The sequence below is a fragment of the Anoplopoma fimbria genome, chromosome 18 (genome assembly GCF_027596085.1).
Source record: "Anoplopoma fimbria isolate UVic2021 breed Golden Eagle Sablefish chromosome 18, Afim_UVic_2022, whole genome shotgun sequence".
In the NCBI taxonomy this organism is placed as follows: domain Eukaryota; kingdom Metazoa; phylum Chordata; class Actinopteri; order Perciformes; family Anoplopomatidae; genus Anoplopoma; species Anoplopoma fimbria.
Window position 1 is genome coordinate 9846411 of NC_072466.1, and position 17758 is coordinate 9864168.

Here is a 17758-nt window from a genome sequence, read left to right on the forward strand (position 1 = left end):
TTTTTTTTTTTTTTTTTTTTTTGTTTTTTTTTTGTTCAGTCATTCAGTATGGCTTCCCTCAAGGCTTCCACTCCGTGTTCACCCAGCTCAGGGTGTAAGCACTGCTGGCGTTGAGGACGTTCTGATGCAGAAAGAGGTGAGGTTTGGCTGGGTCGCTGTGTACGTGGAAGAGGCGGAAGTTTGCGTGCTCGAGCTCCTTCAGCAGGCTGAACCAGTACCGCACCACGGATGGGTCATCACCGCCCACCTCAAAGCCCGCCCAGTGAAGGTGAACCTCCAACAACAGCTGACCCACTGAGTCCAGAACTCCTTCCAGGACCAAATTCTCCAAAATCTTCCACTCTGCACTCTCCATGTCTGCCTTTAGTACATCCACCTAAAACAGGAGAGAAAACACTTTAGATGTTTTGCTTTTTCACGTAATAAATGGAACACTGGAATGACACTAAACTTTGTGGAATTATTGAACGCGAAAGCTATTAACGGATGAAAAGCAGTAAGTGAAGCATTGGCCTTTGTTCTCGCTTTAGCGGTGTCGATGATGGATTGAGCGAGAGAGCAGCCTGACAAGGCTTGCTGTGTCAGAGCATAGAGGAAATGCTTCATAAGATGAATGTTAATAGCACCCTGAGGTCATATTCATGTGAGGAGACTCGTGCGTGCCCAAAGTTTAATACACATGCTCAGGATCTTGGGATTCCTCTAAGTCTTCTGGATTGCTAAATATGTCCATTGTCTGACCTTTATGTCTTTAGAAGACTAGTCGGAGACGGTGCTTTTATTCCCTCTAGGCCCAATGTCTCAGTTACCATGTTCTCAGCTAGTACATCATGTAGTCACTAAATCAGTAGCGATAAGACCTGAGGAGAGATTTAGATTACAAAACTTATCAGAAAGGGGCCTGGGGTACTGTAGTGTCAATGATTATTACAGTCAAGATAACATGAGATACTAGCTAAAGGAAATTCATAGCGGAAAACGCTCTCATATCTGCAACTAAACGGAGAACATCATATGTCGCCATCTGACAGCACGAGTATTAAAGTGACCATGAAATTCCTTTACAACTGATGCCTTTGGTGATGCTAAAGAATTCCCAGCCCTCATTAGTGGAGCTGAACAAGTCTCAGAAACCCTCAAAAAGCAGCTGTCTATGGAGAACAACTCCAAATGCTGTCCCTTATCCTCCCTGTGGGCCTCAAAGCTCCCCAAGCAGAGATATATTGCTTAATTGGACAGAAACCTCCTGAAGGGAAGTGATATGGCATCATCAAGAGGTGATGTATTAACTTCGTCTCTAAGGAGAGCGGGATTTATTACGTGTCATGCTGTGTCTGTGTACATTTGTCATAATTGGATGTTATTTAGAGCATGCAGCTTCATTCTTTCTAGATTTTCTTCCCACATGAACTGCCTATCTGCATCAACAGGGCCTGATCCAATGCTGCCAATATTAACTGTCTGCAGGAGAAGTTGCACGCCCTGGCAAGAATCCTGTCCAGTGTGAGTAAAGTCCATATAGTGTTTGAGTCTTGGACAGATGACTCTGCTGTACCGCTATGCAGCGTTAGCCAAGCTAGATGGTCCTTCACTATGCCGGAAGGAATTTAGCCTATTGCTGTTTCCTGGTGGCTGGAGAGCAAAGTTAGATGTTTTGTGTCAAAACCTAAAGACAATTTAGCTGACGTCAACTTTGAGCTGGCAACTATTGAGCTTAGCAGTAACACTGGAAACAGCAAAACAGCTGGCCTGGGTTTGTCCAAAGATAACCAAATTCACCTTCTAGCATTTCCAAAGGTCATTAATTAAAAAGATATAGTTTATAACAATAGCAATTGGTTGTATTAAAGGCTATATGCTGCAGGGATGATGTATTTTTTGACACACTGGTTCCCTTGACATGAAGCCGATTGCATTTGTCCATTGCATGACACGTAAAAGCTTCAGAATTCCCCCAAAATGATATTTACTGTCGTAATTTATATCGTAGAACAAAACATTGAAATCTCTAAAGCCTGTGTTAACCACAGACCTTATTATTTACGCCATCTATCCAAAACCTCATTCAAAACCTTGCTGACTTTAAGACGAGGGAACCAGAAGTGAATACGTGCTCACTCTTTTTTGTATTTTAAGGACTCATTCCTGCAGCACTCTATTTCTTGCCAGAGAGCAGTTGCCAACCAATTTATTTATATATATATATTCTCATCTAACTCTGCAAGACAGAAAATAAGGTTATATTCCAAAATGTGGGTTTATTCCTTTAAGTACCTGGACAAAATGAGCAATGGAAGGTTTTTAATTTGATGAAGACACAGATGACATACACATACGTTTTTCTAACAATAGGCTCCCACAGACAACATTGACTTGTCTTTGGAAGCTAATTTTGAACTGCAAAAGATGCTAAAATTGTGTTATGAAAATTCTGTAGTACGGTCTGATGAATTAAAAACAATCACTAACCAATTGCACTCTCTACAATTATAGAGCTGGTCAGCCCCACTGTATATCCTGTGTAGAATGTTATGCACAATGTCTTCACACTCCACAGAAATTCCTGCCCTCCACTGCTGTGGAATTAATGTCAAGAATGCTGCAAACAGTCTTCTTACCCATGGGCAAATATTTCCTCTCCTCCAAGTACCTCACACAGTATGTGATCAAAAATACACATGGTAATTATTTCCGTAAAGCATCCTTAGGATTAGGCAGCAAATTTTAATTTAGAGGCGCTTTTGATGAAAAGTTGTCTGCGTCTTTGTAAACAAACAAGTTTTCTGATTTGAGAACATAACTTTAAATGGAACTTAATATTTTGGCTTGTTAATTGGCCTGAAATGTGTTTATTTCATGGTGTGCAAATCCCTAGCTATTAAGAAGACTCTTATTTAATGTCTCATTTTGTTCCACACGATTGGTTCTTTGCACAATAATTCAACTGTTCTTACTTGTAAACAAGAGAGACAAACATTACAGTTTATCTAACATTTATTAGTATATGTTTTGTATGCTTTCATTAGTAAGCCTGCCACATGAGAGCAGAACACAATTGAAGATTTTTAATAACACATCCGAGAGTTTTTCTGATTCTGTGCTTTTCGAAGCACCTTAACAGCAGCTTTGACATCAAGGCAGAGCCTCCCAAGGCATCTTGACAGAGACACACAGTAGAAGCTGTCTTTACACTCTCCTGTGTATTCAGTCGTATTCTTTCAGACAGTTGTGAGATAAATGTGCTTACTTCCTGTGCAACTCACCATGGCTAAAGCCTCAGATAATGATATATTCACCAATTTAATAAGTTACAATTGTAAGACCAAAAAACAGAGTATCACCAATTCATTGAAGCATCTCTACATATTTTTTGTTACAGATATTCATGGTTCCCAGATGATGTATCCTACTGACTAGTTCAATTCAATTCAGTTTATTTTGTATAGCCCAAAATCACAAATTACAAATTTGCCTCAGAGGGCTTTACAATCTGTACACATGCGACATCCTCTGTCCCGGAACCCTCACATCGGCACAGGAAAAACTCCCCCAAAAAAAACCTTCAACAGGGAGAAAAAAGGAAGAAACCTATGGGAGAGCGACAGAGGAGGGATCCTTCTCCCAGGATGACAGAATGCAATAGATGTCATGTGTACAGAATGAACAGCAGTTCCGCCAGAAGATTGACATTTGTAGTTTTGAGTGAAATGTCTATTGCATTGATTGTCATGACATTTTGAGCTGACATTCATGTTTCCTTTGAGATTAATTGTAAAAACTTTTGTGATACCTAAACTTTTATCTAGCACCATCGCCAAGTCCAAAATGATAATTTGTCCAACACGTTTATGACCAAATACCAGCCAAATGTTTGATATTTCCTCAGCATCCACTGTACTTTGAGTTTAGTGCCAATTAGCATATCTTAACATTTTATTACAAGAATGTGAACATGGTAAACTTTATAACTGTGAAACCTTAGCATGTTAGCATTGTGATTGTGAGCATGTTAGCATGCAGATGTTAGCTTCAAGTTTAAAGAACTGTGCAGCTGCACAAGTGACAGAGTTTGCTATAAAACACCCTCATCCATTATGTCAACTGATCGGCTACATTAAATTAATACTTCAGCAATATGTATGCAGATGAGTGCAGGATTGGGCCCTCGGTTCAGGAAATGCAAAGGTTATAAACATTGAAGTATGTTGTGCTTGTTTTCTACCTCTTTTAATTTGGCAGTACCTCATTTATTAAGTATGATACTAACACTGCCAGTGCTGATACTGTTGTGTTTTCCACCTACCAAAAATGATCAGTGGTCCAATATGCAGTTTATTTCCATAAATTAGATCTGAATTCCTGCTCCTGACATTTGTCCTTGTGCTGACAGAGTCTGTATCTCAGCTGGTCACCAGAGCTCAGAGAATGAGTCATCTGTGTAGTTTTTAATGAACACAGATAAGAAATGCTGCACAAATGCATATTTCGACCTTTCCAAGTGATAATTACTTCGCTGTCACAGAGGATGGGTGAGAGCCTTTGAGAAGAAACTGTTCTGCTGCTGTTGCTGCTTGCTCCTCCGGCACACTACATTACATTACATTACAGTCATTTAGCAGAGGCTTTTATCCAAAGTGACTTACAATCAGTAGCTCAAAGCTTATATCATTACATATCATTCACCAATTCACACACTGATGACAGGGCTGCCATGCAAGGTGCCACCTGCCCATCAGACTCTAACTAACATTCATGCAACATCCAGTCCACACCGATGGCAAAGCCTTCGGGAGCAACTTGGGGTTAAGTGTCTTGCCCAAGGACACATCGACTGCCGAAGCTGGGTATCGAACCGCCGATCTTCTGATTGGAGAATTACCCTGCTCTCCACTACGCCACAGTCGCCCCACTATGTACTTGCATTAAAACCTCATTACAAGGATGTATACATGGCTTTCAGTGAAAAGAAAGAAGAGAAAAACAGCCTGACTGACATTCAGCTGTGTCTTCATTACCTATGTACTAAGCTTGGCTTCTTTGACCATGAATAATCACTCAGCCTGTTCCTAAACAGGCATGTTCGTTGGATCTATAACTGTGTTTATTAGTATGCATGCTATCAGTGGGCTTGGTGTGTGTATATGATTGATCTTGTATGCAGATCCCTATCTGATGAGGTGGAACACAATCCTGGGGTGCTTTGAAGAATCATCATTCAGTATGAAAAATTTTTTATCCACCTGGAGCCTGAGACAGACAACAGAAAAATGAATCATGATGGGCTGTATTATGTTGCAGGGTGCACTGGAATGGGCCGTTATCTGTATGCGTGCAGCATGTAAGTCATACCTCTCACTGACACAGGTAGAAAAAATCATTCTTATATGATTAAAGGTGATTTTATGATGGCTGAAAACTACACAAATGTGTATTATAGCCAGAGACCTTGTTGTATCCAATCCCACTTATGCTCATCCTCTTACCTGTCTGTGTCCAAAGTCATTAAGGATGGTGGCCAGTTTCTTGGTGTTGGCGTACTGACGCTGGGCGACAATGGCCGGGTTAGGATCCCTCCAGTCTACAGAGAGACGATGAAGCCACATCTCGGCCTGCTGCAGGTGAGGCTGCTTCAGACTGGGATCAAAGCAGTGGACCTCACATCCAGCCCGTGCCAGAGATCGCTCCAGGGACCGATCATCCACACCCAACCTGGAGCCCACACAGCACAAGACAATCAGGTATAATACTTAGAATACTTTTGTGGTACGAGCCAAAATATGTTTAGAGTGATGATGGGATTTAAATCCAAATTTTGCCCATTCAGGTTACAGATTATTTAGGCAAAGTACATCTGCTTGTCTTCACCCAACGTTTACCATTTGAGAATTTGGTTTTTGAATAAACAAGACTACTTGTCTACAGCTATGCTAGTGACTCCACATGGCTGTACTTGCTTAGTAGTATGTGAGCTAAATGCTAAAACTTGTATGTTACAATGAGATCTGTTGCATTTAAGGGTTAGGGAGTGTGTCTGATTTAAAAACAAAATCTAATGAATGGCTTGTAAACTGACAACATAGTCATACATTCTCAAAACCTTTCACTTGATATCACCAAGGCCAATGGCTTACAAGCACTAAACAGTGTGAGTGCTTCCTCATTTATTCCAATGTTAACTGAGCTAAAACTATAAATATATTCTAATACTGTTTGTGAACGAGAATGTTTTTTATCAAAGATCTTCTTTGTGACATAAAAAAACAGATTTAATGACACAAGTGGTCTTAATTTTAAGAAACATCAGCACAATGTCAAATACAATGGTTACTGACATACTAAATTCTCATAACAAAATTTCAAACAGAGACAGAAATACAGACTAGCTGCATATCAAACACCACACTGTCACCGTGACCCTGACTTCCCCTACACACTTAAAAGCCAAGAAATAAATCACCAAGGGGAAACTGCTTCCTCATTTTGAAATATGATGTGTAAATCTAAGAAGGCAGACACATTTCCCTGTATTCCTCTCTCTTTCATGTGCCTCCCTCACATTCCCCCTCCTTCTTTCACTGCTATTCGCTCTTTATCTCACCCCTCCCTTCTCTAATTCTGCAATTTTCTCCTTTTCTTCCTCCCTCAGTCACTGTCTCCGCATTCCCCCGTGTCTAGTTTGTGCTGCGGCTGTATTCTGTAATTGCGGCAGAGGGAGTACATCTCACAGTACATGTCTTTTAGAGATGAGTCACCGGGTCTCCACATGTATCCCAATAACAGGGAGATAGGAGGTGAATACGGGAGAGATTGAGACGCAACTAGACATCTCTTTTTACCGCACTAAATATTTCATATACTTCACTGAGCGTTTCCCCATTCTCTCTGGTGGAGTGTTTTGGCCAGGAATCACTGCAGTGACACTTTAGACAACTGTCAGTGGGGATTATGGAGTAGTGGGGTTCACAGTGCATCAGAAGCTATTCTGGATGACAGTGCTGAAAAAGAAGGGTCTATACTAGCTGTAATATCCTCTCTCATGAGACTACAGAGTTCAGGAGCGGTAACTCTCAAAGGGGTTGACTAGAATGTCATGGCAACCAGATGTGAAGTGTGTTTGTAAAATGGGTGACAAACACCCAATGGATTGTAAATCTGATAAACAGAGCCTTTAGTCCGCCTGTCCTAGCACCGAACTATAATGTCAACAATCTCTCCAGATGTTGTGAACCTCAGAGTTCGTCCTCAGAGAGACTGGTTAACAAAGCCTGGGTGGTCTGGGAAATGATATCTACTGTCTGGTCTCTTTCTCTTTTAAATCCTCCTCGTAACTTTAAAGTTAGATCTTCTCTAAGTTGTGTTCCCTTTGAGTCAAATACCATGGTGTTCTCAAAATATTCTCCATGACTGTCTCCCTCTCCACCCTCGCTCTCTCTTTCTCTACTGTGCACCTATTTCCCTTTCTTCATCACATATTGCATCTCATTAACAAGTGCATGATTAATGAGTGATGTGCTGTGCTTTAGCCCATATAAGTGCTCCAAATTGGATCAATATTTGTTTTGCTACATGGCCTACAGGCTGCAGGAAAAGCTGTCATGAGTGGACGTCTCTCAAATACTATTTGAGTATTTCTGCACTTTCAAAGCCTTTAAACTGTCTCACCCAAATGGAATACAGTTATTATCAATGTTATTAATCACACATGTGTTTTATTTTTCCTGTGAGAAGATCTATTTGGTTACAACAAAGTCATCCTTAAACAAAAAATACTTTTATATTTTAGTGCAGTGTAAAAAGTTGCTGCATATGTTCTACTGCTCAGGATATTTTGACACTGTTCAAGTTATTTAAAACTTTTGTTTTTGTAAAAAAATCGAAATGTTTTTTCTGCATTTACGGAATCATTTATTGCTGCCTTCGAGGACACACACACACACACACACACACACACACACACACACACACACACACACACACACACACACACACACACACACACACACACACACACACACACACACACACACACAATACCATAATCTCTAAACTAAATTAAGGTACCGCATTTTTAACACTGGAGACAAAAACATCCTCCCTCACTGAATAAAAGCTTGGAACTCTGACAAAATAATTATAAATCACACCAGCCACAATTTTTTGGATAACTATTATTTCCAAAGTGTTGCTTAGGGGGGCACATCAGCTAAAGAGAACAAAGGGCCATCTTCTGGAGCTACCACTGGCAGTATCTTTACTGTGATGGTTAATGTGCAACAGACTGAACGCACAAGTTTCAATGCCTGCTTTGATTGGCCAGAATCTGTTCTTCTTTTTTTTTTTTTTATGACAATGAATCATGCATCATCTCAGACTATCTTTAATTACAAATAGCATCTGATCTGTTACTTCATGAGGAGGAAAGATAATGTATGATCAAAAAAGATTGAAACTGGTATAAGAGGAGGAAGAGGGAAGTTGATAGAGGTAAGATAGAGTACGAGAGGTGAAAGGTGGATTGCTGGTCTTTCATGTGGAAAAACATCCAACACCCCCCTGCACATCCACCTCCACGTGACGGACCAATCAGAGAACAGCTGCTCATCCTGCCCAGGCACAGCCGTCCACGGCTCGTTAAACGGCATGCAAATGCGGTGTATCAACCGTACACACGCTAAAAAACACACAAAATATGCACGCAAGAGTACACACACAACTTCACATACTCAGTCGTCCTAATGCACTAAGTTCAACAGTGAACACACACTTAATATTATTTGACATTTCTATTAAAGCCAGTGCTGTACAGCAGAGCAGAAGCCTCCCGAGAATAGGATACTCAGCATACTTGGCGTAGATTCAAGAGTATGACCATGAATTGTGTGTGTGTGTGTGTGTGCGTGTGTATGTGCATGGACTATATATTTAGGTCAGATAGGGGACACTGGAAGGAGAAGATCAGTTGACGGATCCAGGAAAGTGGAACTTCAGAGGGCAATTTGCCTTATTAAACTGCATTACTAACTGGGCTCTTAGGACTTTTCTTTTTGACACTCCTGAAGTTTCTATTTTTCATAGAATACATTTTTTTAGGTTGACTCACTGTTTGTATTGTATAAGCCAGAGATGAGGGTCAACTACGCGTGAATCGAATTCCTTCTGGAGGCCTTAATAAGGGATCAGTTAGATAGAAGGAAGAATAGTAATGTGGCTTTCGCTGACGTGGCAATTAGAGCTTTGAATCACATTTTCCCAAGCTGATATTCAGGTCAAATGTTAAAATGTTTGCATAAATGACTGAGAGGACGCATAATATTATTTTTCATTTTTAGTGGATGTCCATGTAGCTGGCCTGCATGATTGACTTCCCATCAGTCAGCCAGAGGATATCAGATATGCTTTTCTCAAATGTCTCCATTTGACCGCTTAACCCCTTATAGAGAGGCAGGAAGTCATAAAGAGCAGTCCTCCCTCCCCCTTTTCCATCCCTCCCGCATCAGTATCTGTACCCCGCCTGCCTTGATGCCAGCACACCTGTGCCGTCTCTCAACAGTCAAATTAATAAACTCCCTCTCTCCTGCATAGAAATCTTGCAGCACCTCAGCACAGTGGAGGCCCAGCAGGGCAGAAACCTGGCTGAGCTGATCCACGACGCAAAGCCAGCTGGGAGTGATTGACTCTCCAATCTTAAGAAGGTCAAATACCGAGGTGGCCTGGCTGACTCCATTCAAGATTACTTGCCACTCAATGAGAGTGCATGTGACGTTCCAGGTGGAGGTACAGTTAAAGCAGACAGAGGATTATCTTTACTCTTATTACTGTGTTTTTTCAACAAATCAAATTGCCCAGAATACACAAAGAAAAAGTGATACATGGCACAAAAAATATATATTTCTACTTTGTCAGAGAAAGACAAATCCTGAATAAATATAGACTCAGTGACCAATTAGTCATTATAATTGGAAGACGTAAAAAAACAAGGCCAACAGGGTATTGTGTAGAAAATAGCCTGAATTCTTTGAAGAAATTGTGATAGAGACCCAAGAATTTCTCGTCTGAGAAGAAAATTGTAATCGAAATGACAACAGCGGCAATTGTGACTAGATATATCACAGCCTGTCACAGAACCAGATGCTCAGCAGATAACCCACTGATTAAACAATCCCATTGCTCTACAGATGCAGAACATGACAGCTTGTCTCAAAACATAACGTAGCTTTTTGTTGTATTAGTGATTACAATAAGGATTAGATGTTAGAATAAAGGTTGAAATTTGACATGTGATGATGAGTGTAACATTCGAGTTAGGGAATTAATATATTCAGTGGACGGATATATGAGTATTTGTCTGTACGCACCCAAAAGAGTACATCCTGCAGTGTTTGCCTTGTATTTTGTGGGTCAGACTGTACTTAGGGTCCAGACATGCAGCCCAGCCACCTTTGGTCTCCTCCTGAGCAGCTTCCCCTTCGGCCAACGATCCACATGACACCTAAACACATAAAAACATGTTATAAAAGCGAATTCCAATACTGATAACCAGAGTTTTTCATTAAGCTTATGTTGTTCCCTGGCTCAAACTGTGAGTCCTTTATTGTAAATGCAATGTACAATTTGGAAAAAAAGCAATGAATGTAGTCCCAGTTAGAGTAAACAATCTCACCAGCATTTAAAAGCCTAGAGTGGCAGCTTGGTGGACTCTCTCTGAACAGTCCTTATGGGATGAACATCTTTTCCTCAAAATATATTCATACAAATGCTATAAATCACTGGGGACTGCTACTAAATTTGACCCTGGGCTAATGTGTGTTTGGGCCTCAGTGTTGAACAGCGTTATGCATACTATTCATCATGATGCGCAGCTGGGGAAGATGCATAAGCAGCACTGCCAAGTCTCTCAGCAGTAGAGTGAGAGAACAGGGCAATCAAAGAAAGACGATAAACAAGCAGGAGATGGAAGTTTTCCTTTTCCTTATGTACTTTATATGCTTAAAAACTGTGCCTGCTGATTGGTCAATTTTTTAAATTCAGAGTGTTTATGTAAAATATGCACCTGCATAAACTAGGTACATACAGAAAGTAAACAAGTGCATACATTTCAGTGTGTTGATTGTGTTTGGATCTGCAGTTTTACAAGGGTCTAAGCTTTAGTGCAGGAGCTGCTGCTTAAATGTTTGATGTTTAATTTCTTTAAGCTCCATCTGCGGCAGAGAGGCAGTTTGCAGCGAAGGAACAATATTGGCTCAGACATGAATTTATGAAACATAAATCTATGGTTCTACTGTACACCATTCTAGCCCCATTCTAGCGTTATTCTATTATTACTTACTGTGTTTAATCTAGCCTAACACTTACAGTAAACACAGTTTGCTCAAGTTAAGCAATGAAGAAAGGAGAAGTAATAAGTGCCTTCCAAAAATATTCTGTTGCCAGGTAACGATTAGCACTGTGTGCCAGCCTCTTATAAACCAACCTCCATTGTTTACTTAAAATTGACATTTGGAACTGTTCTTTGTGCTTGTATAAATTCCCTTGTGAAGCGAGTTCCCTTGTGAAGTGAGTTAGATTTTTGCAGCTTCAAAATAACCTCTTCGGCATCGTTTCCTTGCTGTGGCCAAACAAGGTAGTCCAGATGTTCCCATGGCCCCAACAACATTTTTTGGCTCCTCCTGGGAGATCCTGAGGCATTTCCCAGCCAGATGAGATATAATCTCTCTAGCTTGCTTTAGGCTCTTCCCCAGGGTCTCCTGTTTTTTGGATTAGCCCTGAAAACCTCCTGAGGAAGGTGCCCAGGAGCCACCTGGACCTTTTGACTCATTTTGGTTGTTCGTATCTGCAATCTAATTCTTTCGTCGACGATTATAGTTCATGACCAGATGTGAGGGTTTGAACGAAGATTGCTGGCTATATCAAAAGATTTTCCTTCAGGCTCAGCTCAGTCTGGTGCAACACCTGTATACCTCTGATGCTGCACTAACATGCCTATTGAACTCCCACTTAATTTTACACTTATTTGTTCACTTCAACTTCCTCAGGTAGCTACTCACTCCCAACCCAGAGGGAGCAATCCACCGTCACTGTCTGAAGAAATCAACATGACCCATCATCTGCAATGACGAGAGTAGCAATACTGAGGTCCCTAAACAGCACACGCTGTTCCCTCGGCTGCACCTTCAGATTATATCCATGGAAATTACAAATAGAACCGGTGACAAGGGACATACCTGGTGGAGCCCAACACCCACTGAAAAAAAGGTTTTGATTAATGGAGAATACGGATACAGTTCTCACTCCTGTTATATAAGGAATGGATGGCTCATAGGAACATGCTCAGTACCCTATACGCAACCCTGTAGGCCTGGTCCAAGTCCTCAAAACGCATTTAGACCGGATGGGCAAACTATCATGACCTCTCAACTAATCTTGCAAGGGCAAAGAGCTGATCCACTGTTCCACCACCAGGACCGAATCCCCATCGCTCCTTCTGGACCTCAGACAATCAAAGCCTCCTCTCCAGCACCCTGGGATAAGCTTTCCCAGTAAGGCTGAGCAGTGTGATTATGAACTTCCACAGGACGTGCTAATCGGGTTCAGGAGTCAGCAGTTCTCCTGAGACGAACCCTGCTTTCCCTTTCTGAGTTGTCTGGCGGTTTGTCAGATGTTCTCCATAGTCTTCTCAAACTCCTTCCAGGTCCAGGTTTTTTGCCTCAGCTACTACCAATGCCATAGCACCTCTTGCCTCATGGTACTTGTCTGCTGATTCAGGAGACCCTTGGGTCAACGAAGCCCAAAAGGCCTTCTTCTTACGATTCTTCTGCTGGGGTCCACCAGCTGGGTCCGAAGTTGCCACCATGACAGACATCGACAACTTTCTGACCACAACTCAGAGCTGCATGAGAATCTTTTTTTCTGAGATTGGCGTTAAAGAGTTGCAGATGGGGGTCACTGCCAGACATTCCCAGTTCCCGGTCACTACACTCTTGGATCTATCAGCCCTGTCCGGCAGCCACCATCTGATCCCACCTGACCACCAGGTGCTGGAGCATCAGACTCCAATAATTATCCAAATGGACCATGAAGGTCTGATACAGGTTTGGACCAGGTCCCCTCTAAACAGTGTTCAGTGACAGGTTGGAATGGGACCAACTGAGTCACAAGAACTGTGTTGTATGTGTGGGTGGCACAATCATGTATTGAAATCAACTTGGAACACGCTTCATTATGGTTGTCATTGTTAATGTGTTCCAGCTGAAAGCATTCATCAGCACACAATACACAGTGTGCAATGAAATGCAAAATCATTCTTGATTATTTTGCCACTTCACATCTGCGGGCGAGGCATTGAACTGCTGACTGCTGAACACTGTTTCACTGAATACTTACCAGTAAAAATGTACCTGTTTTTATTGAGCACACAATATAATGAATGAACTGTAACTACTTATCGAGCTTTAGCTCATAAGAAGAGAATATTTTATGTTGCTATAAAATACTTTTATAGACAAACCTTCTCTTATCTGTGTGTGTGCTGGTGCATGCATGCAAGCTACACTGACTCCTATTGATTGGACAGTTGTGTCGCAGGCCATCCATCTGAGTAACAGCTCCACCAGGCACTGTGTCAGTCAGCATTACAACCGAGGATGCTGCTATGCCCCTTCCAACTCCCTCCACCCTTTTCTGTCAGTGCATATGATGGACAGTTCCCTTCAACAGCTTCTCACAAACAGACACTTACACACAAATATTCAGACAATCCCTTTCTCTCTGTTCTTGTCCTTCCACAAGTGACTGCACACACGTGTACGCACACACACACACACATACACGCACACACAGCCCAAGGCAAATTCATTATGAGCTGAATGTCTGCTGCGAAAGATATAGAACGTTTGCTTAGTCATTTGGAGTAGGGTACTCTGTGTTCTCTTTATATTGCGTGAGGGAAAAAGATAAGTTGCCAATTTATCTCCAAGACAATTTCTTTACAATAGAAACAGCAGCACATGTAATCCTAAATATGTCCCTCTATGTTTTGGACAGTGAATATGAAACTGTGTCTTTGCATTACCTTCACAATGTGGACAAGGGCACTTTCTCAATTCCCTCAATATTTCTCAAATTATGATGCTGAACATCTTAATCGATTTGTAGTAATTTAATACTGACATAAACCAACAAACACACCACAACATCTCTTTGATTAAATATGAATCGAGGGGATCTGAGTTTCATCTGTATGGTAATCAATAGAGTAATGAGTTATGTGTGTGCTGTCGAGCAAGACGATTGAGCTGAATTGGAAAGAGGTGCCAGTGTAGCTCAGTCATTGGCAGATAGAAACATGCTCGCTCTCATATACATAACAAAGACCTTTCAAATATAATGCACTACCTGGCCTTCACTAGCAACAATAACTCTGATTATCTTCCTTCAAATTACATTCTTCATGCTACATTAATGCATCTGGTTACAATGTTTAGTTCAGCGTTAAGCAGTAAAAGCTTAAGATGTTGTGTTCCCTGATGGAAAACCACTTGTAGCAAAGCATCAAGGAGAGCCAATAAAACAAATACAAAATACAGAAATACAAAATATATAGCACATTAATAGTGGCTCAATGTAAACACAAGCCAACAGGGACTTGTAGGAAAGGAATTGAGCAGTTATGACTAACTGAACTTAAAGCTCTTGTCTCCCCCCCAAAAATGTAAGACCTTTTCAGATTGTCTCTACATAGAATCAGCAGTGTTAATTGTGCCAAGAAACCAACAATCCTTTTTCTGTTTCACACTTGCATAATACTGTTGCAGCTGAATATCTTCTCTGCAAATCTTCCATATCAGATTGTAGTGTTTTCATTTGTTGTACTGTTTTTGGGCAGTCAGCAGTGGTAGGAAAAGCAGTTATGTTCCATCACTGCAAGTGACAACATTTTTTTTCAAATATATTATACATGGTCCCTTACAAGTACATGAAATAAATGAAGTAGTTATATACAACTGGGGCTTGAAAATACCGGTAAGAATTCAAACAACCATGACTCACTTGGGGTGTCGTGATGTAGTTGAGGAACCTTTTAGCTTCTTCCTCCAGAGAATGACTCTCAGCGGCCCAGGGCTCCAAGTCTATATGCCACCGAGGAGTCTGTAGTGGAGCACACACACACACACACACATACGTGATTATTAACAAACAAAAAATGCATGAAAATGTAATATTAATTAACATCAAAGTAGGCCACTCAAAGAAATCCAGTGCAAGGACAACAACAAAGGGAGCTTTATTCTTCCAGGTATTGTTACCCTCTTGTGTATTCTGATGGAACTAGGTCACAATGTGCTCAGTGGAGGGTTTTTTTTCCCCCGCCTGTGTGTTAGCGACAAATAAACTGCTTAAGTTAATTTCCATTCTTATTTTAGTAAAAATGGGGCTGCTTTTTACTCATTTCTGTCAGGACCTCCACGTCAACTGATCCTTCAAGTTCAATCACTTGCTCTTAAACGGACATTTCTACTCCTTTCAGTGCTTGAAGGCAAACTGAGCCTTCAACTTTACTCGGCACTCACTCTTAAACCCCAACTTTTGCCTCATTGTTTGAAGTTGAACTGCATCTTCAATCTCCAGAATTTCCATTTTAACAGCTAATTCAACTTCTTTCAGTATTCATACTTTTTAAAATGTTTAAGAATACATTTTCAGCAGCAAGCGCACACACATTTCCTTCAGAAGATGTAGCCTATTCTATTGTCATACCAACTTTATCAGTCATTTCTATAGTCCATTAATGTCAAGGCAACTACCTGAAATGATTATGCTGAGGAGGTTGTTATATCTAATGTCATGGGATTAAGGGCTAAACAGCTGAGTCTCATCAGTTCTGAGTGATGTTCTGTGTGTTTCTTATTAACACTGCTTACCTCTGCTGTCCCTGAGGTGCTGATGACTTGTTGCTTGACTGAACATGGGGCTTAACACTAATGTCATCACGGCTAAGTGCTGATTCAGCAATTTTTAGGAGCGCATAGACACACACAAAAAAATCTATATTGGGTCAAATAACCTCAATTGAATAGAAAAGAATTGCAGCCTGCATGGCAAACAGACATGGATTAAAATCCTGAGTTGCACGAGTTTGACAACTTCTGCTTTCCAGTTAAGTCTTTAAACTGGAAACCTTGGACTCCGTTACCAAAATATGACAAGATTTCCATTCCTTCTCCGCCATGATTCAGGGAGAACGTGTGTGGATTTGAACCACACTCTGTCCTTTTTCTTCCCCACTTTATGTTCCTATTCAACCCCCACCCCACGCAAACTCCCTGTGAGTCCATTGTCCCAGATATCTGCCCCCTGATCAGCAGTCCTGTCCCAACCTGTACCAGGCTGATATATTGGGCCTGATAGCTGAGCTTTTGCAGGAAGGACTCGGTAAGGAGATGAAAAGGCCAGTTAGTAGACAGAGGGCTCCGGGAGCTTTCAGAGTCCCCGGGATGCCAAAAAGGTAGATGTTATTTGTCTAAGTGTAAATAAGAAACCAGCATGAAGTCTTTCCGTTCCTGTACAACTGTCCATGTCTCACTGCTGCATTTCTGGACCAATGTGGCCTTTGCAAGAGAGTTTTTCCTGCTTTGAGATCTGAATCCAAATTGTATAGAGGAACTGAAAAACTAAATCTCCCTGTGGAGGCAAAGCCATGGTCAAAAATCAGAGCAGAGTTTATGTTACAAAATAAGTAGGGTCTGTATAGTCCAGTAGCACATTAATGATGATGCAATGAAATGAAATATATATACATTCATTTGATTGAGCTCTCTGTTGTGTGGCGGGAGTCAACAAGAGCATTAAGTGGTGATATTTTGTCCAAATGTCGGCCTGTTTATGCAAATGAAAATCTGCAGAAAACAATAGCTATAGACTGAAACCAACAGGTGCACATCCATCACCATAGTAGTCCTGCAGGGTATTTATGTTGATCATCATCGGTGCAATTATTTTATACTGAGACACTACAGAGAGTGAGAGTGAGAGGCAGACAGGTAGAAACGATGACAAATGAGAAATGAGACGCAGAGTGTTAGAGCCAGATGAGGAAAGACAGAATAGGAAATAGAGGGATGACATGATGGAGGGAGGAGGGGAAGAATTGGAGCCCGGCAAGCATTCAGATGTTTTGACACGCCACAAATCGATTAACAGCTGAATGCCAAACAGTGAATATTGTTGTGTGGATCTGGCAGTGCAGCCATTAAAGGGACAGCTGATTCTCTGTGTTGGCAGGTCCAGGATCAGCATCATTTGAGGAGGAAATGACACACATGGTGCTGCCATAGATAATGTATTAGCAGATTAATGTGAGTGTATGTGCATGTCTATATAAAGTAAGTGCATATGTATGACTTTTTAAGAGTTCATAAGTGCGTGGTTGTACATTTGCAGTGAGGAGGAAAACACAGACCTCTCTTACTAAATGGATTAGTAGATAATCATTGCATGGTTTCAGATCTATATGCAGTGCAGATGCATGAAGTGTGTACATTGAAGTGCACAGAAGTGTGTGCACATTTAAGTGCAAGTACCTGTGTATATGTGATGTTTTGGCAGCATGTTTTCTTGATTTCCATGCAGATAAAGAATTAAGAATTTTACAGTATGTAAGTTGTGTGTGTTTGAGTGAATGTAAACAATCCACTGGCTTGTATTATAAATGAAATATGAGAGAGTTGACCTATACACTATCTCAATTATAAAATCACACAAA

General features: G+C 41.1%; 1 protein-coding gene across 1 annotated transcript in view; it reads right to left on the reverse strand.

The window, feature by feature from the left end:
* Window positions 1–38: 38 nt before the first annotated feature.
* mettl24 (methyltransferase like 24) overlaps window positions 39–17758 on the reverse strand; it is a 31905-nt gene continuing 14185 nt past the window's right edge. Inside the window, exons 2-5 of the mRNA XM_054618871.1 lie at window positions 15046–15144; window positions 10356–10489; window positions 5484–5709; window positions 39–376 (exon numbers count right to left, since the gene is read on the reverse strand). Coding sequence (XP_054474846.1) covers window positions 59–376; window positions 5484–5709; window positions 10356–10489; window positions 15046–15144 — 777 coding nt within the window. The 3' untranslated portion in view covers window positions 39–58. The remainder of the gene's footprint in view (window positions 377–5483; window positions 5710–10355; window positions 10490–15045; window positions 15145–17758) is intronic.